Source organism: Pectinophora gossypiella, chromosome Z (genome assembly GCF_024362695.1).
Source record: "Pectinophora gossypiella chromosome Z, ilPecGoss1.1, whole genome shotgun sequence".
Taxonomy (NCBI): Eukaryota; Metazoa; Arthropoda; class Insecta; order Lepidoptera; family Gelechiidae; genus Pectinophora; species Pectinophora gossypiella.
Window position 1 is genome coordinate 15,489,701 of NC_065433.1, and position 25,395 is coordinate 15,515,095.

Consider the following 25,395-nt stretch of genomic DNA (forward strand, 5'->3'; position numbering starts at 1 on the left):
TACAATTACTAATGGTTAGTAATGCCATTGCAGCGTATTAATTATAATTTCATTTAAAGGAAAGTTCGAGAGTCAATATGTAATATACAGCTGCTATGGGATTAAGGATTCCCTCGGGCTTTTATTGCTAGCCCACTGAAATAAAATTAAAACAATTCTTCTAAACACAATTTCCAGAAGTTTCCAACATAATGTAGTCAGCGCATTATCGATTAGATAATCACTTAATACGACAGCCACATCATTTATATGATTAGCAAATTGTGAATTATTTATCAGGAATGCCTTGAACGTGGTGAAGGATGACCTGATAGTGAAGGTGGATGAGTTGACGGGTGAGCAGGAGATACTGAGAGAGGAAGTAGCTAACCTAAGCGCTGCCCGGGAGACCCTCAGGGAGAGGGTCACTATGCTGGAGGAGGAACTGCGTCACTTGAAGGTAAATGGTTACAAATGATACAGTTACTAATGGTGTAATAGATAATGTTTTGGTTCGTGCTGCAATTTGTAGTAGTGATTGGAAAAATAAATATGTACGCACGGGAGCTCTGCCCGGCTTATTTTTCTGTTTATCTGCTTTACTTCAATTTAGGGAGTTGACTAAGCTAAGGTTGATATTGAAATAAAATGATCAAAATACAATTTCATTTTTCTAATTGACTTATTTAAGATTTTTTATTAACAGCTACGTAACGAAACGAGTTCAACGTTTGACCAGGTTATTGATGATACCATGTTTTTATATTTTGACATCTCTAGAACTTTCTCGTTTTGACGTTTAGAAAGTATAAGACAAACACAAATTGGACTACCTGTCAGTAGCGTGTGCCGCCACCTCAGGTTATACTTTAGGATACAAGTAATATATAACCTGTATTTGCTTAGGAGGTGGTGGCCAACAATGCCGGCGGAGGCGAGAACGAGGATGAGGCAGACGTGCCCATGGCGCAAAGACGCCGCTTCACCAGGGTCGAGATGGCTCGCGTGCTCATGGAACGCAATCAATACAAGGCATGTATACGAAAAATATTACGTTATTATTTTATATTACGTCTATGTCAATTATTAGACCAATTCATGACGGATCGCGTATATGAATTCGATTCGGGCGTTGTTTTATAAAATCTGGTATACGACGGCTAACTCGCGCCCACTACTACTCCACTCCGTTAGTATTTGGAAGGCCCGCATTCATGCAAAATGCGAACGACTTCGCTGACTTCTACGACTTGGTAGTTTTTTGTACATAAATAAACTAATATTTAATGTTCCACCAAAAGCAACTGGCAGGTTTTCGTTGTCTACATCAACGATTATGTTAATAAAGAAAAAAGAAGTTTTCTTTTTGTTAAATGTCTGTATGCAAATCATTGAAATGATAAGTTTCTTTTAATGATTTTTTTTTCAGGAACGTTTCATGGAATTGCAAGATGCCGTGCGCTGGACGGAGATGGTGCGCGCCAGTCGTGTAGACTCCACAATGGATAAGAAAAACAAGCAGAGTATCTGGAAGTTCTTCAGCAACCTCTTCAGGTAATTTCTTCTTCTCGTGTGCGTAGTAAGGCTGATGACCAACCTCACCGCAGGACCTCACTTATCCTGGTGATTACTGCAAAACAAGCTTTAAACAAATAGAAAATAGACAATCAATCAATTAATGAAGCAGTAACTTGAAAACAACTGTAAAGTGAAGAAATTATTCTTTTAAAATAACAAATATAGAAATTGTATCAAAATATGTGCATGCTTTTGCGTATATTAATTTGAATAAAATTGCCTATGAGCATCGTGCGCCCGACAGTATTTTTGGCCTAAATTTAAGTAGCCTTTATTCATTTTTGATTTAAAATAGCAGGTGAAGTTCTTAATGCAGATAAGCGATTTTGGCCTGAGTTTCATACAACAGTGCTATTTTAGCCAGCTTAGCGAAATCAAAGCGAATACATCTAACGCTTGCGATATATGCGCCTTCCGTAAAATACATCAACATCATAAGAGACATAATGTCTTCTGTGGAACATTCAAGTGTTGTCTTGGGACAGAAAAACTCGTTCTTAACGTGTGCCACGTGGCACCTTGCCGCATACGAGCGAGTGAGGCATACATTTGGGTGCGCCCCCCTACCCCCTAAAGGCGTAAGTCGTAAGTCTTGATAAAAGTGGCCCCCATCAGGGGGTGAGGTAAATCGATCTCGCTCCAGGCTCGTATTGGTGCGGGGCGAAGTGTCCGTAGTGTACGTAGTATTTGTTTATTGTTTATTCTATAACTACGCCCAGCTTGAACGCTTAGGCCTATCCTTTCCACGTAAATGTAGATTCCTTCAATAAATTTAAATTACTTCAATGATTACAAGTAAATACAAGAAGTGAAAGGCCTTAGGTTTGGGGGACATTATGTATGCATGTATTAAATATTAGTTGAAACTGTTTTCCATCATACTTGGAGTCTTGAGTTCGACTACTGGTTCGGTCAATTTATGAATCGACTCACAATGGATGCACAGTGAAACAGTATATTTTCTGTTCCTTCTCCAATCGAAAAGAAAGAGGCGGCATGCGCCCATTAGCGGGACGTATATCTGTTGTTTAATATGAGTTAACTATGTGTAAAACTTGTAAAATGCTAAAAAATATGTCTATCTCTATGTCATATTGCGTTAAGTATGAAATTAAGTTATATCTGCTAATGCGATGTTCTCTGTGCGCCTGGCGGACTGTTACAGTACACACTGTACTGTTATATTGCGCTACTGCCAAATTGTATACACACAAAAATGCTTATTGCATTGAGAATGTCGTAATAAACGACAGAGAGATTGTGTCATTTCTAACTTGATCATCTATCACCATACGCTTCATCATATCTATCTTAAAACTTCGTATCAAGTGTGGCTGCAAGCTCTTTTCTGACTACTTATGCCCTGGGATGAGTTTATGTACGTATGTGTGTAAATAAATAATTATCTTTTTAAAGTTTACTTGAACTAGAGTTCTGCTTCAGGAGACTAGAGGAGTGGCAGAGGCTTCTGTTGAGAAGTTAGGGTCACGGTCAGTCCATATCCCTAAACAAATTGATACATGCAATGCAACTGCAACTGATTCCCTTATAATTAAATTCTTTTGTATATTGTGTATTACATTTAAAGCGTGGATGCACAAGCTTGTTGCTGACATATATGCATGCCACCTCATTGCACGTGTCAGCTACTTTGGGTCTGTACCTGGCAAGCGAATACATTGCACTACACGGCCTCCATGGGCCAGTGGTTTGAGCGTTGGGCTCACGATCCGGAGGTCCCGGGTACCAATCCCGGTGGGGACACATCACGAAAATTACTTCGTGATCCCTAGTTTGGTTATAGGACATTTCAGGCTGATCACCTGTTTGTCCGGCTGATCACATGTCAGGGGCTTTTGGCGGCTCAATAGTAACCCTGACACCAGGGTTGATGAGGTTGGTAATCTACCTCATAACCCACACGACAGAAGAATTTTCGAAAGTACTGTTTTCACGTTTAGCTTGTAAATGTATCAACATTGTGTAAGTTACTTGTTCATGCAGGTAACTAGCAGGCTAATACTGCTCCGTTTTACCGGCGTGTGTATTTGCGCCTTCGGTGAAGATCTATTAGATTGTTATGGTCGATGTTTGCAGGCGAAGCGATTCTGTCCAAAGAAGTTTAAAAGCATTAGATGATTCATTCATAAGAATACTCGATGTCGCTGACTGCGCTAAAAGGTCATAAGTAAAATATTTGATAGTAGTCAGTAATAAAGTATGAGTAGTAGTTATTTAATTTATTTGCGTAGCATACTTCCACTGTAGACGTCTCATTAAATGCAGTTGTGTTGATTTTCTAAGTTCTGCGAAATTATTTATATGTTTTGTGAAGCCTGGCGAATGCTCTGAGTAGGTAATTATTATTTATACAATGCACAAATAATCCTGACTGTCTATTATGCCCATGCACAATGAACATTGATAATACTATAATAAAAATACTGGAAGTTTTGATAAAATAAAAATAAGATGCGTTCACGTTCATTACAGCAAATACCAAAAAGAAAAACATTTGATGTTGGTGTGGCTACAGTATCAGTTGTCTCATAGATGTGAGACTTCCTCACTTACTCACTTACTTACCGACTTACTCACTGATAAAGCCTGATACACTCATAAAGACAACATCATGCTTTAGTTAAAACGAGTGAATTCACGTAGTAAATTATATTTATGCGAGTGTATTTTTTTCTTGTTTAAATTATAGTATGTAATCATTGGCTCCGATTCCTGCAGACGCCTGATTTTATTTTAAGTTATACCTGTCATTTTCTTATCAGCCGAAAGGGTCGGGTGATTGACAACTGTTAATTTTAAAATGAATAATCCGGGCGTATAAAATAGGTATCTCGCTAGTATGCTCTCAAATTAATTCTGTCGGGTTATTATTGGCCAATATAAAAATTTGGGATTTTTGGCCGTGTGATGGTTTAAGGCCCGATCTCTATCCATCCACAGGGAAGGCCCGTGCCCCAGCAGTGGGGATGTTAATGGGCTGATGATGATGATGATAAAAATTTGGGAGGGTTTTTAAAATTCCTGCCTAAAATTTACTTGTGTTCCATAAATTGTATGCCTGTCGATTACCCGTCCCTTTCCTTTTCGGCGGATAAGAAAATGACAGGTATAACTTAAAATAAAATTAGATGGTGTCTACAGGAATCAGCACCATTACCTAAGTAATGCTAGCCGTGCGAAAATTTTAAATACTAACTATACTACTGTAGTAGTTATACTTTATTGTAGTTACTTAATATAAATAGTTGGCGTAACAGAAATCTCGGCGAGGCGTGGTTACTTAGTTCCTCATGCGATGAATGATATATATTTTTTGACTTGATTGCCTACTCGAATTGAAAATATAGTCGTAAGCATGAATGTTAAATAAAATCTTAGATAAAATCTTGTGGAGCGATAACACGTGGCGTATATTAGTAAATGTTGATGATAAATGTTATTCGTTAACTAATTAAGTACAACATACTCAATTTATAGTTTTAATCTATAAAGTATATAAATGCAGAATTGCCTGTATTGATAACAGCCTTTATGCTAAACCATTATTATAAGTGAACGGAATGAACATTGTGATGTGATGGTTGTAGTACGGGGGAGCGGCCACAGCGGCCGTTGTCGACGCCGCATCTGCGCGCGGTGGCGGCGCCGCAACCGGCCATGCGGCATTCGCGCACGCAGGCCGACTTCCTCGAGACGCAGCTCTCAGACCACCACCATCGGCGACACGAGAGGAGCGAGCAGTTCCGACAGGTACGCACGTTACAGTAATTAAAAAATAACATAAGGAATGCTACCAGTGGATATGCTGAACTTTCTTGGATATTTTCAAATATCCTCCCAAAAATTACATCTTTTTAGCTGGTACTCGAAACAAGTGTACATTTTGAGACCATTTCGACAACAGACGTCGAAATAATAAAGATGTATAATCTCAGCTTTGTTTGGTTTTTATAATCATAGTAATTGAATTACACAGACGATGTTTTACTTCATTATAAGTATTACACAATGTAAGCTTTAAATGTTTCAAGTAAAGTTCACTTATCTTTTTTCGGCTAACAATTGTTATCAATATCTATTACTAGCTTATATTAACAAGAAACGCAACGTCATTCGTGCAGCACGCATTACTAAACCACATTGTCACCACATCTTTAATTACTTGAATGGAGTCATAAATGTAGAAACTTAGGCTTTGAATACAGTACTGTATTCTTGCATCAAAACGAAAACTATTAGAAAATAGAAAAGCGTGCCTTTGTAACCGTAGCACTTGTTTTAAATCCAGTATGTTTGTTATTTTCTTCGTGAAAAAAATAATCAAGATTTATTATTTTTTCAACAAATTGGTGTTTCATACTTCATGACCACAAACATTTCGCGCCGTGTAGTGCATTATATTCATCGTGTAGTGTACATAATCATAAAGTAGGTATGTGATCATCTCTACGTACTGTGTCTTTATCTATTTATTTGTGTGATGTGTTTAGTGCTTCTATTCTATTTATTTATTTTACTATTTAATCCTCTCCCCAAACCTAATTCCTTGCCCTTTTTGTTTTCAGCCGAATGAAGACACCTCCTTATGAAAGATTTTATGAAGTGACATATACGTGGTGTTTTATAGTGATAATAAGTGATATTAGTAGTTTATATTTATTGTACTTTAAGGAGTATTATTAATTACATTTATTATTTTGTGACGTTCCGTCAATAAAATGTTGATTAATCTTTGTTTATGTTTGTCGTTTCATTACCGTTCAGCTGATTCCAGTAACTTAAAGTAGAAGTCATTTTGTGTTTTGCTTGGGTTACGTTTACTGTGTTATAAAGCAACTAGGTAAAAAGAAGAGTCGTATGGGTAAGGTATAACGGTGACTGTAGTAAGCATTGGTGCACGTAGGTGCGGGCCCACGTACGCAAGGAGGACGGGCGCACGCACGCGTATGGCTGGAGCCTGCCAGGCAAGAGCGGCCAGAGCCAGAAGGGGCCTAGCTCCTGCACCTCCCTGTCTTCAGGAGGAGTTCCTGTCCCAGTGCCTGTGTTCTGCAGGTAAGCACAATATCCCACTCTTCTCTTAACATATCAACGGAAGTGATATGGCTGGATTATTTATTATTACACATTACACTTCTTCGTTTTCATTTTATGTTCGCTTTCAATATATGTAAAAGATAACAATAATATAATAATATATATATAGAAGATACTACAAAACAAAATAATATAAAACTAATACACAATGTGACAATATAAACAAAATTATTTGTGGTAGGCTCAAGTAAGTGAAGGACAGCATTATTTTTAGAGTTGTCGAACAAATAAAATTAAATTCTGTTAGCCGGAATCGACATCAATATTGGTAAATATAATCGACACTCTCTTCGACATACTCTTTCGTTGGATGTATTATTAAGTAATGGTTATATTAACAGACCGATAGCGGAGAGCGAGCCGCGGATGACATTGCTTTGCGCCGCCGGGGTCAACCTGAACGGCGGGAGGACGCCAGACGGCGGCTGCATGATCGGAGAGAGCGTCTTCTATGCCAAGGAAGAAGACAACCCACGTAGCTTGGGTAAGATTAACAATGTTTTATGTTCAGTATACACAACATGTACAAGCCTCTACTTTCTACGTAGTTAATATATACATACATATAAAATCATCATCAACATCATCAATTTAAGAGCCACGCTCTTGTCGGTGAAGCATTTTCCTTGATACTTTTTTAGGGAAAAATAGGGCAGTGGTTTCCCCTCTTGCCTTCCGCCCCGCAGTACTCTGTCTGACGCAAGTGGGATGGCGCACAGAGAAGTATATTACAAAGCCATACTAGGACTCCTGTCCTCCGCCTCTGAATAGTACTGACAGTTACTACTGCCAGGCAGGCCTGCTGCTGTCAGGTTCCAGGTTACAGTCCCTGTGACTTGCCCCTTCCGTCCTGCATTGCCGTACCGATGGTTCCCATCTTCGCCTCTGCAACCGTTGAGGTCTTCACCCGTATCCCTGGGCAAGGGTTCTACGTTATACCCCGTAGGTTTGGGTCCGTTTTCGAACTCAGCCGCCATCTCACTCCGGCCTACTGAAATAAGAGGCGCCCACCCCCGCGGCAAGGACGCGCCGAACAGGAATTGCCCCAGTGGAGGGCAGAGAAGATGACTCTGTCCCCCCTGGGGCCGGGTTAATGGTCTTGTATGGAACCAAGACCAAAGGCATATAAAATATACGCTCGTAATCAAAGTGTAAGTGGGGTAATCAGAACAATGCAAGTAATCAGAAAAACTTACAGCTATTCTTAAATCACTCTTGATTTAACATACATAAAATCACACCTGTTTCCCGTTGTATCACGGAATTGGGTCGTGTTCTAGGTTCAAAATAAATTATGAAATTCAGATTACTAAATAAAGTCAGAGCTAAAACTAACGAAAAACATTTGCTTTTTAAATGAATTTTAATAAAGAAAAATGTAATAAGTAGTCCGACATATTATCACGTTTTTCTATGACGTCACAGTGTGCTTTTTAATACAAATTCCATAGCAATTTCGTGTTTTGACGTTTAGTAAAAAGTAACTCATTTGACTAGTTTAGCCTATTTCACTTACTACAATCCTGACACGCCACTTTTTCCACTCTCATCGAAGTCTTTTCATACAAAGTAATAAGAATTAAGCTAAAAATAAGGAACGGTACGGTAACGGGTCATCAGCCCACCGCCCCTAATATTATAATGATGGACATCATGCAGAAATAATATAATCCTTTGTCTAACACTCCCTGGAAATTACTGTGTCCCTGGAAAGTACCCTCCAAATCGTCAAACGTTTTAGTTAAGAAAAGATATCAAACAGACACTGTTGGAGTGTGGTCTTGTTCACTATACGTTAGCTAACTTGACATATTAAATTAGATTTATTGCCATAAAGCTTCAGAATAGAGCGAACTACACAGAATAAAAATATTTTGATGGTGTTGTCATCAGACACTACGACATGATATGTAATCTTGTTTTTTTCCAATGACAGCTTATGAAATGAGCAAGGCTGCGCAAACGCATTCCCCTGAGATTGAGCAGATCGACCGTCAGCTGCAGTCGACTCAGACGGTTGAACACTCAGAGAAAAACCTGTCTTCCCTGGTGTGGATCTGCTCCAGCACACGGTCCCAGGGGACCGTCAGAGTAAGTGTGATTATCAAACCTTTTTTAGTATAGTTCTTGGAACTCACGAAGGTAGTCGGCCTTTGCTTATGGTTGAATATATACGTACATGCAAGGTGTGTGTGCCTGGCGGACCACGCGCACCCGCTCATTAATTAACATATATGCAGATACTTCACCAATCAACGGGCGACTGCCTCCGTGAGTTGCAAGAACTATATTACTTACTTTTTATTTATTTATTAAGAACGATATTACATGGCGATAAAGATTTACGATATAAATATCAAGCTTACTTCATAACTATCATTCTAGTGTCGTGTACTTCCCCATATTTTGCGCTTTATCTTCTGTGCATCAGTACCTCTTCTATCAATAAACTTCATGTTTAAGCTGTACAACCTTAGTTTCAGTTATATAGACACACCTTATTAAAAGTGAATATATTTTCAGATCATTGACGCGAATAATCCAGCAGAAGTGATCGAGTCGTTCCCGACAATTGACAAACACATTCTGTGCGTTGCGTCGGTGCCGGGCGCTGAAGAGGAAGACTACAGGGAACATGAAGAGAGAGCGTCCATGGAAAACGAGATTAAACGGCATTCGGTATGTTTACTGCAAAATTACGGACTTTCTGTTTTTTCCTAAGTGTTGCCACAATAATATACTCCAAGTCCGTTTTCCTCAAGTTAGTTAACATTTTATACCATGTTGCGCGCGCCGGCGGATTTCCCCCAATCAGCGCTTATCGCTATCGACCCACTAGGATCGATTCATTCTTTCAAATACTTTTCCTCAGACGACGTCCTAAGCCGAGATTCCCGCCCAACTGGGCACCCTCACGTCTGTTGTCTTAAACGTTGTACCGGGTGAGAGCCTTCAGCGCTCCCCATTTGTCCGGACAAATGATTTGCCGCAGATGGCATTGACTACTTGGCCGGCCAAGTAGTTATATAGAGATTTACCCGGCTCACCAATTCACGGCTAATGCATCTTGCACTTCCACTCTGCTAGCTCTGACGTCCCACTCTGAACGGCCAATAAAGGCAAGCTATAGATGAGAGTCCTGAGGCACCCACTTTGTTACACTCCAGCAAAAGCTAGCTGGAGACCAAGTGCCTGACTGATTCTCGGGGATCTCAGATCCGTGGTGTCGTTACTCACCATTTGCTCGCCACTAGTTTGCCTGCGGGTGCATCAAAAGATTCACTGATGAATTCACCAGGGGGCGCGGGCGACGGGAACGTCACGTCCTTACACGTCGTCAGTGCATCATGCAACTTGCAGACAGTCTGTTGTTATTATTTTGTTACTTAAGTATATTACTTATTGTGTTATTTAAATATATGTTTTAAAATTCGCCAGCAATCTCTATTCTGTGTGGGCAAGAGTGATTCAGCGGAGAGCCAGAGCAACGGACTGCCCGGCTCCGTGGGCAGTAACTCCGGAGAAGCCACTGACAAGGAAGTAGTTGTCGGAGCGACGCGACTGGTAAGGAGAACCAAATCTTTATTCTTGCCCGTGATTTGGTCAAGGTACAAAATGGACCAAGTACGACAGACTTAGTATGTCTTTAACAAATGTCTATCATTGTACAGGTGCAAGCCACAATCCTGACGCCTCCAAGCACGCCCGAGAAGGAGCCGGAGCCCGAGGAGGCTGAAGAGCCTCAGGGTTCCCCCCGCGAAGACACGGACAAGGGCGACGTACCCGCGCCTGAAAGTCCGCCGCTCAGCTCCACCCCCGTCAACCGTAAGAAACTCATCGATCACTTCCACAACACCAATTAACCGAGATTATCAAAAATATTTTGCAATCAGAATGTCCTTTTGCCTTTTGGTTAGATGATGCGCGAGTTCGATTCATATTTGCCCGTTTTTCAAGTTTTGTACATTGCCAATTCTCTCACATCCAACAATTTTTTACAGAATCTGACCTTAATATATCTTCCCCGGAGCAGGCATATGATGCTTTTGCCCAGGAAGTGACGAGCCGCAACCAAGACCGTGAACGAAAGATGTCTACCGTAATGGCGACTATGTGGCTCGGCACCAAAAGCGGCAACTTGTATATACACTCCGCCATGGCTAACTACAGAAAATGTCTGGCCAGGTGAGAACTATACTGTAGTGACTATGGTATTTACTCTAGCAGGGTGCGGACAGTAGGACAGAAAATATAATACAGGCTAGTGCGATAGATCCTGCATTCTGTGATGCTATAACGCCAAAGCGAATAAGATATAGACGTCGGAACTAGGGGCGATTTAGTTCCCGCATTTGCCATCCTACCAGTTCTAACAAACGGCAGGCAGATCCTGAACAAATATATGAATAAAAGCTCAGTAAACAGTTAAATATTTATCTGTGACAGGGTGAAGTTGAACGACGCAATCCTGTCGATCGTGGCGTGTTCGTCGCGCTGTATCGTGGCGCTGGCAGATGGCACGGTAGCCATATTCGCGCGGCTGGCTGACGGACAGTGGGACCTGTCACAGTACTGGCTCTTGGCACTCGGTGATCCTAGATATTCAGGTATATATACGTTCTAATTTAGTTTGTACTGATCTACCTTCATTATCTGGAAAAGATATGCAACATACGCCAAAATAGCATTTCCCATCACAGCTACACAGTAATTAAAGATTTCTATCATGATGGTATTCCTTTTTACCAGTGGGTCTTTAGGGTTGTTTAGCGGTGCGTGTAAGTTAATGTTTTTATCAAATCAACTCAAATATACTTTATTGCACAGAACTAAATTTCAACAATCAGACATAACACATGAATACAGTACAATTTGGACGGACTTATTGCTCTAGAGCAATTTCTTCCAGGCAACCACCAAAGGGAAACAAACATTTACAAACAACTTTTTATCCCGTTTTGTGTACAGTTTTCGACACACGATCGGCGCGGCGCTAATAGTTGTAATATAGGTACTGTAATATTGTACTTTTGTACATGAGACATGTCATACATGTCAACCGGTATTGTAACAAACGCTGCGACAAACATTATAACAAAAACTCAAGACAAGCACAACAAGTACATTGTAACTACTAGCGCCGCACTAGAGTCCCATCACCCTGCTTGTGTTTCGAAAGCTTCTTCTATCGTGTGGGTTAGTGGGTTGCGAGGTGGATTACCAACCTCGTCAACCCTGGTGTCAGGATTACTATTGGTTTAGGATTACCGCCAAAGTCCCTAACATGGCTCTTGTAACAACTATTTACTTACATCAGTAACTGACCTTCCGAAGCATGGACCATCTTACTTTTGGACAATCAGGTGATCAGCCTGTAATGTCCTAACCAAACTAATTAATTTTTGTGATATTTCCCCACTGGGATTCTAGCTCTGGATCTCCGGAACGTGAGCCTAACGCTCTACCACTAGAGATCGGAGGCATTTCGAAAGCTTACATTTTTGTAAGTTAGATTAAATATTTAAATAGCAATATGTCAACGTGTATTGTGGGTTTCAGTGCGCTGCCTGAGCGCTGTGGGGTGCACAGTGTGGTGTGGCTACCGTAACAAGGTGCACGTGATCGATCCTCGCTCGAGGACGGTGTTGCACTCGCTCGAGGCACACCCGCGGCAGGAGAGCCAGGTGCGACAGATGGCTTGCGACGGTGACGGCGTATGGGTGAGACATGGCTTTTTAATTATAATGTAGGTCGTAAACTGTGCATACGTATAAGCATAAACATGCCTGTCTATCTGTGTAACAAAGGCATCATAAATATTTTAGATTCCGCCTAAAAATGCCTATTATTCTTTACAATTTCTGATATTCCAGGTGTCAATAAAAATGGATTCGACTCTGCGCTTATACCACGCGCATACATACCAACACCTGAAGGACGTGGATATTGAGCCGTATGTAAGCAAGATGCTCGGCACCGGAAAGCTGGGCTTCTCCCTGGTGCGCATCACGGCGCTGCTGATCAGTTCGGGGCGCCTGTGGATCGGCACCAGCAACGGCGTCGTCATCTCCGTGCCACTCTCCGACAGCTCAAGCCGCGATTCCGTTGGAGGTTCCCTATCGTCAGGGGGAAAAGTACCAGGTAAATTGTATTTTTTATTGTGTACGCTCGAGGCTATGAAGAGTCAATAACATAGTCGGAAATGTACCAATAACTAACAATTTTCACACAGCGATAAGAATCCATTAATGTCTAAATAGCTGCAGCAAGAGTAAACTTATCTATTCTATTGTCTCAGAAGGAGGCCCTCAAAATATTAGTTTAAAATATTTATTTAGTTTTACATATTTATGAGTCGGTTATAACTTGTCACAGGGGGTGCAATTCCGTGGTGTTCGATGGCGCATGCGCAGCTCAGTTTCCACGGGCATCGCGATGCGGTGACATTCTTCGTGGCAGTACCGGGCGCCGGAGGCTCCCCCGCCCGCACCCCGGACTCCCCGCGCCACCACACCCCTACGCAGCCACCCATGCTCGTCATCTCGGGCGGCGAGGGGTACATCGACTTCAGAATAGGTGAGTCGCATGACCACGTACATCAGTTTGTCTGTTAATGCTTCGTCGTGCAGGGTGGATTTATCTGTCTTGATCATAGAGCAACACTGGCCTTCCAGTTGCGCGGAACTCCGTATTGCTCTAAAGTCTCAATCATGTAAGGCGTTGTCCTAATCGCACCGCATTCCAGACATATTCGCGATAAAATATTTACCGCTGGTTATAGTACGATTAATTTACAAGGCATGTTATGGCGAGAAATTATCATTTAGGACAACGCTTCGTTTAACAAAAGAGAAAGGGCATGTTGGTCTATCTACACAATACCAACAAGCTATACATCAATCAATTGGATCTTTCGTATACTTTATTTTTTTGTATATCGACAAATGACTACCTCGTGGAGTCGTTTGTGTAAAAGTAAAAGAAGAATAGTGGAATCTAGGCCTAATATGTATAGGATCTAGTAGGTAGACCAACTCCTATACATCGGTGCGCATCCTCCTTTAGGATTCCGCTGAGTGTGATGCATTCCTTTAAAAATTGTGTGATTATACACTTGAAACTTCGGGGATTCCCATTGAAAAGTAGCACTGAATTTTATTTAGATCTCACCCTGCATATTTACGACACGACTAAATGTTGGATATTTTATAAATATAAGGTGTGATAACTACAATAAAATTAAAATAATCTTTGTATCCACAATATTGTGCTAATAGATACTGAATTCGGAGATCTTTGAAGCTAAGCTACATAGTCTGATGGTACACACCAGTAAATATTGTAACATTCAATTACTTCAAGATTATTAACCATCAAACTCTTCCATTCAAAATAGAGATGTTAAATCTTTCAAAACAAGCAATATGCACGTTAGTTGAGCGGAATATTAAAATTATCTAAAGCTTTGCTTAGTATTCTTCGATACACACAGTAGTGTTTGATCGCTTTCATGCTTACCATATTCCATTGCGCTTAGACTTAGATGGGTGACACCCAGGCCGTGAGAGCCAGTGCCGGAACACACGTGACTTGGATGTCAACTGACTACTTGAAGTGTTGTTTTTATCCAGTGGAAGGTTTCAGAAGTAGCAACTCCCTATAAGCGGAAGCCCTAGCAAAGTGCCTATTGTTTGATTTGAACTACTAGAATTGTTTTTCTACTAAAATGTTTCACAGTAACATCGCTTTAGACCATTGTTGTTGCTTATTAACAAGCGTTCATGTAACTTGTCATCGACGTCCATCCGACGAGAACATTTTAGTGGATAGACAAAATTAAATAGGCAAAGTTCTGTTTTAATTTCCCCCATTTTTTATTTTTGCCATTAGAAGAGCATGCGGATGACTCGCGAGACACAGCCTCCCACCTCATAATTTGGCAGATTCTAAGAGACCTATGAACGTACCTGATAGAAATAAAAGATAAAAGTATATAAAATACGAATGGTACGTGAAACTTACGGTAACGATGGCATGCGATGCTTGGGGAGCTCGTAACATGTTACAGTATCATTAACATAAGCTAGTTTTACACACGGTGGGATTTCTCGCTGTCGTTTTACATTGAGCAGTTTCATGTTCTCGTTAACATTTCTGCGGCTTTACTCCTATTACCACTTACCATAGTTTATTGCGAACCGATCAGAAATGTTTTCAGAGATTATGACTCTTCTCAAATATTATACCAAAAAATACCACCTTTTAAAGTCACTAAACTGCATGTTGTCACTTGGGCAGTGTAACACACGCATAACAATCATAACACCAATCGTGATCATTGTAGCTTCTGTCAGCCTAACAATGTTCGATCATTAATTACTAATCTAACAATAAAAAAGGTAAGACTAATTAATAAATATTTTTATGTTGTTAGTGTATTTCATTTTTATTTTCAGTATACATTTTACAGCTGACGTGTATATTGCTAATCCAGTTGTAATTCTCATAATGTATATAATAATAACATTGTCTGCAAGTTTGTTACTTATTTATTTTTAATTAAACATATATTTTTTTATTTCATCTAATCAGTGACATTCGTGACAAACATATTTTATTCTCGTATTATTTTTGTATTGTTTGATAATTTTTACTCAGATTTTAACACGAAACTATTTTAATTTAGTCACTTACATAACAAAGAATGTGTATTTTAGAAAGAGATGATTATATATTAATTTGTTTCTTCAATGAAGTAGTTGTAGTTATACGAAAATAATGTTTGACTTTGTTTTTGTTTTACATTCATATTATTATTTGTTAACGGTAATAAAAAGTCTACAGAGCATTACTCATCGTAAATTCAGATTTTTATATAAAAAAATGTGTAATATAAAATTGATATAACCTTGGCGAAGGGAGTTTAGTTAGTCTAAGGTTTTGAAATAGCAATCCGTCGTGTATAGTTAGTGACTGGTTGTGTTTCTGTCGTCAGCTGATTCAGAGATGGAAGACAGCGTTGTGGTGGCAGAGGACGGGTCTTCGAGTGGACAGAGCTCGCTGGTGGAGCGCGCCAATAAGAGTCACCTCATCGTGTGGCAGGTGACCCCCGCCTAACGGTCGGCGCGCCGGCGCATCGACTCTGACTCGGACTATGTCTACGTGTGCGTCTCCACCAAACCCGCCACCACGTTCCACGCGTAAGTCCCGTGAATAGGACGGCCTTGGGAATGTATTGAGCGTTCGTATTTCCAAAATTCACACTATTGCTCAAGCGACACCCTTAATGTGTGCGACATATGACAAACGAAGTACAAGAATGGTGCTTATGAAAGTGCAATAATAGATAAATTACGTATAAAACTTGAACTACTTCTATTAATGACTTCAACAATAAGGGAATTTAAATGTTCAATACTTTCTCAATAACCGAGAGGATTTTTGTAGGAAGCAAGGTCTGTGTTTCTAATTACTTAAGAGTTTGGTTGCAATTCACTTTACGAATTGTTTTAGTGTTGGTCCTTCAAAATCCATTTTTACCTATTCACATACTTACATTTTCGGGGTACGCTTACTTTTTTAATATTCAAAACATTAATAATCTAGAAACTTAGAAGATAACTATCTCACGTTGTTAGCCTCACTTTAGATGCCAATCAATCTTTTCCACTCAATATATGCTTGTACGCGTACCCTGAAAGATCAACATCTCGCCAAAATGTGTGTGTATGTGTATTTGTTGTCACATTCGGTATTCAAGATTGCGCACGAAGTTAGACCGAGAAGCGGTGCACGGCACTATGGACTTTGTTTACATAATCATTATAATTGATACATTTACCATTTATCACGTGTGCTTATTTATTAGTGATCTTATTTCGCGCTTGAGATTATTTGAAGGATATTGCTCATGTAAGGAGTGCAATTGTGTAGCGTGTGGTTAGTTTGTGTGCGGTATTTATGTCTACTGTTGAAGGAAACTAGACTGTATTGCCATAATATCAACGAGATATTCTATCGGAGTGCTACATGGCGAAGTGGGCGTTGTTATATTAAATTATATTTTTGGCGACTTTAGTCTAAGCATAATCTCAAGTAGATGTAATCGTTTAGTCGACAAATAACATTTTTTTAAAACAAATTCCGAGTACGTATAAACCTACTTAGCTTAATAATCGGATTTATAGTATTTTAGATTTGTTTGTCATATTGTAGAAAATGAAAAATAAAAATAAAGGTTCTGCGTTCAATTTTACTATAAAAATGATTACCCATCAATAAACTTTGACTGTGACTTTGACTTTATATTTATCCATAATAAATAAGTTAAATAAATGATTCTGATTTGTAATTGATTAAAAACTTATCTTTTTATTAACTTTATTTGCGATGTTATTTAAAGGTACGTTTTTACAAAAATACCAATCAAGTAAAAAAGCACTCAAAATAATTTTAAACGGTCTCCGAGGGCATTTGAAGTGCGGATACATTTTATCCATGTCAAGCAACATTGGTAGTCTCAGTATCCCTGACACCAGGGTTGTTGAGGTTGGTAATCCACTTCACAACCCACACAATAGAAGAAGTCTCAGTATCCCGGTTATCGGTATATACAGGGTGTTAGTGACATCGTAACGAATACTAAGGGGGATGATTCAGACCATGATTTTGAGGTAATATCAAGTGGAATTTTCCGTCGCAAAATTCACGTTTTTTTTTTTAGTTTTTATTAAATATTTTCAATTCTATACTTTTGCGATGAAATATTCCACTTGATATTAACTCAGAATAATAAGCTGAATCATCCCTCTCAGTATTCGTTACCATGTCACTAACATCCTGTGCAAGTACATACAGATAGCAATACAAGTAGGTATAGGTGTTAGTGACACCGTAACGAATACTGAGGGAGATGATTCAGAACATGATTCTGAGTTGATATCAAGTGGAATTTCCTGTCGAACAATTCATGAAAATGTTTGTTTTTTTTTTAATTATTTTCAGTTCCATATTTTTGCGACGGAAAATTCCACTTGATATTAACTCAGAATCATGGTCTGATTCATCCCTAAAAGTTTTCGTTACGATGTCACTAACACCCTGTATATCCAGGTTAGTGCTAACTAACCTACTACCCAGATTTATTTTTATTTTATTATTTTAATCTGTACTTTAAATGCTTTCAGATACCGTTTGAAATTGTTTCGAGTGTTTTTTTACTTATTTATTAGTTTGTAAAAACTTAAATCTTCTTACCGAAATATATAACTTGTTACTCGGATATCATTTTTAAAATCAGTTATTTGTCAACTGATCTGAGGTAATGTACAAGTTGTAATTGTAACCACCAAATAATAATTCATTTATGTAGTTTTAGACATTAGCTAGTATTAAAAACATTATTGGAGATTGTATAATTTATTATATTATTTGTATTAATGATATTGTACGAGTAATAATGTGAATCGTCTTATGTGAAGAATGGGCTGTGGTTGTTAACTGCATCACAAGTTTATGTATTGTTTTATCATAATCAAGTCAAAATTTTATCGAGTGTTAGAATAAGCAACTTGTCACTGTTTGATGAAATCACTTGAAGATTGAAAAAATATCCTAATTACTAAACGATTTTTAAACAACTAAACCATATTATAATTAAATCTATTTATTCAATATTACAATCTTATACCAAAATAACTTTATAACAATCTAAAATTAATAAATCGTCTACCCGTAAAATCTATTGTGTCAATTTGTATCTGGTATCGGGACTTATGAGAGGTTTTAAGCATTCTTAACGATATAAATGTTATATTCTGTATGGTACGAATATTTAGAGGTCTTGTTTAGTAACGTTTTCATCAAATAACTCGTAGACATTGGTTGTCTTTAGGCAGCAAAAGCGAAGTTTATTTACTACACTCGATAAAATTGGTAGGGCTCCCATCTCATCACACGTATTTATTTGTGTTGTACTTAGGTTAAAAATAAAATGCTGATTAGTTAATGACTGCAGAAGACGCTGGTTGTAGGGTTGTTCTTTTATCAACTTGTTTATTGGAAACTTCTTTAATGTAAAATAGAGTTGATGTAAAGTGGTCCTCATATTGGCTCTGTCACCAGCTTCTCCTGCACAACCTAGTCAAATAACTCTATCTAGTTGTGTAAAGTTAGCTAGGCATTACGTTGTTTTGCTGATATTTTAACTGTAAGTAGTGGCAACGCGGAAGATACGCCGCCTGTCCTATTGTAAGCCATTATTGACTACAGTTTATTGTAGTATGTATCATCGTTCTTGTTTATTGTATGTATGTAACAGTGCGATGGACGGCGCTTCTGCTGGGTTGACGATTGGAAGAGACGTGCGAGCATTATTGAGACGTCTGGATGCCCCGATGATACAAATTGTTTATTAAACCAAGAAGTACATCAGAGGCGAACCAATGTAGTAACGTGCAAATCGTTATGCACAGCCCGTTTTTTTTAATTGATTTATTCTTGCTTTGCGTACTTCAAGATCATATCTTCGGGACATACTAGAGTGACTATAACCTCTATACTAAATCATTTCACTTCCTTTATGCTCGTTATTTAATAAAACAATTTAAAGCTTGGTGATGTAGCATGTTTATAATAGGTAAGGAATTAAAAAAAATGAAACATGAATTCTATTTACATTTTATTTTTTTAATTTAAAGATATTCTATTTATTTGTTTGTACTTTTGTTTGTGTAAAGTATTGTATTTTGACGAATGATTTTATTATTTTTTATACACTTGAACTTGTAATGGATTATTTAATTGTACAAATTGGGTTAAAATAATTGCTTATTCGTTATTATTAAGCATCGCGGGATGATAGATTTGTTTAATTTTCACATTGTTCAGTCTTTTAACGAATGAATTGTAATTAGTAATAATATCCTATAATGCGATTGAATAAATAATGCTGAAGATTCCCTCTTTCCTTTTTTACTTTATTAATTTAATCATTCCTACACTTAGTAATAGCCACACATTCAAATAACGCAGATTATATGTCCTGATATACCATTCTTTCTTTACCATTTATGTTTTATGATTTCATACCGTTGTCAACATCCACTAACCCGCAGTGGAGCAGGGTAGTGAGGTGTGTAATATCCCCTCTGGTTGATTGTAGGGAGGCCTAGTAGTGTGCCCAGCAATAGGACGTATTAGGCTATTTATGTTTTGTGACGAGTTTTTAATTGTGCTGGTGTACATGTTTATCCCTGTACCAATTCCTACCTATTATTAGTTAGGCTATTGCCTATATGCTTCTCACACAATGAACAGTAATCATAATAATTTATGACAACATCAAGAAAGTATATTTAAGAAGCGAAAGCGAATCGCCTATTTAACTCTTAAAACTGTATTTCTTAAATTTCTTAATTGATATATTGTCTAACGATATAGAAAAGACTTCTGAGAACACTAGCAAGGGCGAGATTTCATATATTTTCAACGACATGCGAAATGTGTCGTATTTTTAATGACATTGGGGTTCCAGACATTCAGGAGTTCTCTTTTTATTGTATTTCCGTAGGTATGCATAAAGACGAAGATAAATCTTGGTTACATTTCCATACGTACAGGGAATAATCTAATCGTGAACCACCGTTGGCTACAGGTAGGTACCACTTGCAATTAAATATTATTATACCACTTGAAGTGATTATGAATATGTAAAAGGAAGTTGTGTTAAAAAGAAAACCACTTATTTATACAATAATGTTTATATTTCAGAGACGCAGTGCAACACAATCAAACATAACTTTAGCAAATTATGGCCTAATCCAACTCTGTCAAGTTACCCGACAACTCTTTGGTGCATCTTTCCATTCTTTCCATTAAAAACTTATAAGGACAATAAATGAAAGCACAAAAACAACGGTCGAGCAACTTTCATCAAGAAGGTAAGTACCTACTAAAAACTTATCGCAAACGTAGATAGTATTGTAAGAAATATTTAATGTTCCTAGCACGAAACAAGATAACACCACTGTAGTTTACAGTACATAATAGTTGGTAGGTATAAGATATTTCAAATATAAAGAAAAAGAGCTATTATGAAACAGGGTTGTTGGAATGTTAACACTTTTTTTTAATGATAAAGTAATTCTCGAACCAGGTTACAAGAGTTGTCAAGTGCCAGTCTAAACATTGCATTATTCGTACTAAAAATAATACACTCGATAAGTCGAATTTGTGCTTATAAATAAACATGATAAAACATAAATATTTATACCACAGACTTAACCTAGTTTCGGAGCAACTTGCCACAACATAGCAATATGAACACACTATCAAATCAAACTAGGTAAGTTCACATGAAATAGGCTAGATTGGTTTCAACTGCTTAGTTATACCAGCTTGAATAAAACTGAAGTTTAAGACAGACAGTCGATGTAATAGAATAATTAAGTTGGTAACTAGTTACAAAAACATAAACAGTGATGTAAAAAAGGAAAAAGTATGAAACTACGTTGGTCTGATAGTGCGTTTATATTATAATACTGACTCGAAACCTTACAGTGTGAGAAAAAACACACTGTCCAGCAGGATGAACTAACTTCACGGCAGTACGAACTATACTTTGAAACTTCACGCCCATCTCAAAAGTTATTCAGGGTTAGTAGAAAATTGGGACATTAGGCAAAGTATACAATGAAAGAAGAGTATCTGATAATTATCAGAAAAGCAAGCGTCATTAAGTGAAGCTCCAACGAAAATCCATCCCCTCTCGCCTTCCAACACAATCTGGCCTGTACATCGCTTACTTTGTGTTAGGAAAGTAAATACGGACAGCAAACATAGTTACTATCGGTACCCGCACTTGAGAACTGGGTGATTTCTTGTGACTGCATTTACACGTCATTTTGGTGGCGCGAGTAGTATTTTGGATATTACGTACATACATTTTTATCCATCGAACCGATTGAGCTATGAATGATTAGAAAAACGCGGCAATGCAATAACGTGTACAGGCATTTTAAACAAGTAAAACACATAATAACGGGGGAGACTCCCTGGGAGTCTCATATCCCCATTTAAACGCGGTAAGAATCCTTTATTATGTGTTTTAATTATGATAATAACCGCGTAAACTTAAAACACTTCACCAAATAAATACGTTATAATAGATATCTGTTCATCGTAACCTCTCCGAGAGGGCGGGGGCACTTTTGTTTTAATCAGACTAATACCCGTAGTGGCAGAAATTCGACCCTTGCTAGGTATAATGCCGTATCGACCTTTCGACCGAATGGTCGGAAGCCGCGACAACTTACCACATTTACTTTTTAGTGAGCCCAAGGCTTTCTCGGCGTTTAGTCCATGTACAATTGTACAGGCACGATACACATCGTAGATGGAATTGCGAAGTATAACGTAATATAATTGATTAGAAGTAACGAGTTCATCCAACTCACCAATGGAAAGAAGCAAATGCTCGACGCGCAATCAAATATACATATATAAATAATCAATCCATCTATTTCGATAGGTACCTGCATACTTTATATGGGGGACAGACATGTACGAGTGTGAATAACCTTTCGTAGATCTCTCTCCCAGAAGTATGGGGTTCGATGTGTAGTTAAGTGCAAAACTTACAATAGATTGTCTTACTTCATAAAGTTCATTTCGTCAGTAATTTCCATACCTTGGATATGCTAACTGCCAGGTTTGCATGGTAACATACTGATTATCCCTACTAACCGGACAGTATAAAGTCCTTGAACAAGTTCAGCCTCTGTTGTTCTGCACTTAATCACACCAAGAAGTGGCGTCATTCACAGTATAACACAATTTGACAAGTAGTAGGTATGCAGCAAAAGTTATTGAGTAAGCTACAAACTTCACAATCAGATTCGAAAGTCGATTTTAAATTCATGTCATTCTTTAAAAGCTTTGTGGATTACTAAGTCTTAAAGTAGTAAAATGGGAAGTAGCTCTGGAATATTCGCGTATCTGTAGATCATATTTACGCATAATATTTTTGTCATGAAATTCTTTTACATGAACATCTGTAGCTCACTTTATAGTATTTCTAGTAAGTTAATATTATTTCAGCACCAGTTAAATCTGGTTATTTCTAAAAGAATGGGACACGATCACAATAACTACTAGCTAGGCAACACCTACAGTATGTGACGTAATGCTGTGGACCCTAGGTATTACTTTAATAAAGTTAATTTATTGGAATACCTAATGTTAATTAAACAGAAAAAAAAAAAAACATGTAAATGTTTCCAATCATACTGCTATTTTCTAATCATACTGTTTTGTAGGTACGATATTAGGTTTTTTGCTGGACAAATCTCATGATCTCAGTTGTGTACCCAATACATAAATCCATGTTAATGTGTTTTGTTTTGTCGCTCATCTGTACCAATCCAATCCAAATAAATACCAAAACAGGAACAGAATGTAAATTCGACATTTCCATCAAAATGCAACAATAGGAATAATATTTATGCTTACCTATTTATTATATTTTATATTACGCTATAATACTATATAATAATATATAATTCATGCAATGTTATTTTCTAACTCTGTAGGTACTTTTGGTATATAATAATTGCTTATTAGGAAGGAATAAGTGAATTAAAAAATTGACCTTCTACGCTAGGGTATTTTTAAATTTAAATAAACTTAGCAGGAGTTTGATTACATTAAATTAAAAATTAAAAAGGTATTTCTTTTGTAATTTTGAAGGGAAATCATGACCTTATTCATCCTAGTCGTAAAATGCAAGCATCTAAAGTGCATTCATTGGTCTTGGTAGTTTGAAAAACTACGATGTATTACAAAAAGTGACACCCTTTTGGTCGTCGTATTAGAAAATATGGGCAATGGGCAAATATTGGCGTTTCATATGATTATTGCAAACGTTACAAAAATTTAAACCTTTTCACCGCTGGCCACTTCAATTCTAGTGGCTGTTCTCGCCTCTCGTGTGAATTTAAACGCGCCCTCGCAATTTTACATGTAAAATGCAGTGTACGTCGTTCGTGTATCGATGAGCAATTAATTTCCGTTATTCAGCGCAAAATTCAATTTTCGCGTCGAGCGAACATTTCAAACACTGACACTGGCAAAATTGATTTCAAGCTGCGGTGAAAAGGCAGCCAATATGTACATTTGGTTTATCAATGTGTTCTTATTGTTTCAATTTTGTATAAGTGAGCAAGGTATGTATGATTGTTTGTTTTTTTAATCATTTAGCATTATTAACAGTTGTGCGCTATTGATCTATATCAAGTATAGTATACTGCAGTTGTATTGTCCTCTAAAAACTTGAACAATCGAGCAAGTAACACCAATTTTAATCTGATAATTGTCAAATTAGTGCGACATATTCCGAAGCAGGTAAAATATGCAACGTTTGTTGTTGCACGGGCGAATGTAAATAATTGCTCGGCTCAAATGTAAATAATGTTTGCGGTATGGAGTTGACTTTTGTCGATGTTGATTGCGTTGTTGACGTAATCGTCAAATATAAAAATACGAGTAACTTTCTCTTAATTAAAAATATCTTAATTTCACTGTAAAACATATAAATCTATCGTCAATTTATCTATATATCTTGACTCACTTATACAGAATATTTTAAGGCAAACTTAGTAATCTTATCCTGTGCCTATTCTACCTTCTCGTTCTAATTTACATCCTACTCACTCTCACATACTACGCGATGCATCACATTAGTAATAATCACCTCTCTTTCTACTGCTAGTGGTATGAATATTGCTATAGTTCGACTTCTAATCGACTAGATTATCTACATTCTATGCTATGACTAGATTCACCGCCTACATTTAGGCTTTAAAACTAATTGAAAAATCTCTGTGACTCTAATTTCATATCGTGACACATTTATTGTTGCCTATTGTTCTACTTGTTCAAAATTACATTACAAAATATAGAAAAACAAATCCGTATTTTAATAGAGTACTAATAACATATTTGCCAGTGGAGAGCATTCTTGAATCATTAGATATCACGCAGGCATTAAATAAAACGAACACTTCTTCAACGCATGATTAGTACTCAAATTATAATTTATCATATTTTTTTTGTAATTAGAGTCACAGATATATTTCTGGACATTTAATATCCAACGTTATCAAAAACAAAATGTAGAGATACCTGCGGCTCACTCTGTGCCTTTGTGTATGTTTTTCTAAAGATCATTATTAACTTTTACAAAATGTGAACATTTCCACAGATATCTCTAGGGGAAATTATAAACAATCTTAACTCGATTCGTTGTGCAAATAAACTATAATTAAAACAATTCGTTGTGTTCTTCGATTATTGCTCTCGTTGTTTCAGTGCATGAAACCTCTTTCATACAAAATTGACGCTCAAACCTTGAATAACAATACATTGAGAACTTATATTTAATTATTATCAGATTCTATTATTCGTTGATTAGCTTTTTAAACACTGTATTCTGAGATGATCGACCAAAACGATATAAAGTCATAATACAAGAAACGTTTTGTATAGCTGGGCGGATTATTATTTCTTTTCAAAATCAGCTATCGATGGAACAAAAAAATGATTGCAATCTAGAATCCTTTTTGTACAGCAAAAGTGAAATTAATTTCGAACTCTGCTTTGTATGTGGAGTCTTTGTGCAATCCAATTTTCCTAACACTGAGAAAAGAACAAAATGATTGCAAACCC

The 25,395-nt window shown here is 37.6% G+C and overlaps 1 protein-coding gene across 6 annotated transcripts in view; it reads left to right on the plus strand.

The window, feature by feature from the left end:
• The window catches only part of LOC126379826 (JNK-interacting protein 3), a 28,331-nt gene extending 10,414 nt beyond the window's left edge, over positions 1–17,917 (plus strand). For 2 of the 6 annotated variants that reach the window (XM_050028758.1, XM_050028762.1), the window contains 16 exons: positions 280–439; positions 886–1,011; positions 1,409–1,533; positions 5,166–5,328; positions 6,482–6,630; positions 7,014–7,156; positions 8,609–8,769; positions 9,196–9,351; positions 10,111–10,236; positions 10,344–10,497; positions 10,674–10,857; positions 11,119–11,279; positions 12,232–12,392; positions 12,546–12,813; positions 13,048–13,248; positions 15,668–17,917. In XM_050028758.1, the coding sequence (XP_049884715.1) occupies positions 280–439; positions 886–1,011; positions 1,409–1,533; positions 5,166–5,328; positions 6,482–6,630; positions 7,014–7,156; positions 8,609–8,769; positions 9,196–9,351; positions 10,111–10,236; positions 10,344–10,497; positions 10,674–10,857; positions 11,119–11,279; positions 12,232–12,392; positions 12,546–12,813; positions 13,048–13,248; positions 15,668–15,789 (2,560 nt within the window). In that variant the 3' untranslated portion in view covers positions 15,790–17,917. Of the gene's footprint in view, positions 1–279; positions 440–885; positions 1,012–1,408; positions 1,534–5,165; positions 5,329–6,481; positions 6,631–7,013; positions 7,157–8,608; positions 8,770–9,195; positions 9,352–10,110; positions 10,237–10,343; positions 10,498–10,673; positions 10,858–11,118; positions 11,280–12,231; positions 12,393–12,545; positions 12,814–13,047; positions 13,249–14,562; positions 14,680–15,667 lie in introns of all 6 variants that reach the window. The other 4 variants (XM_050028761.1, XM_050028764.1, XM_050028763.1 and 1 more) reach the window with 3 other exon arrangements.
• The last annotated feature ends 7,478 nt before the right edge of the window (positions 17,918–25,395 follow it).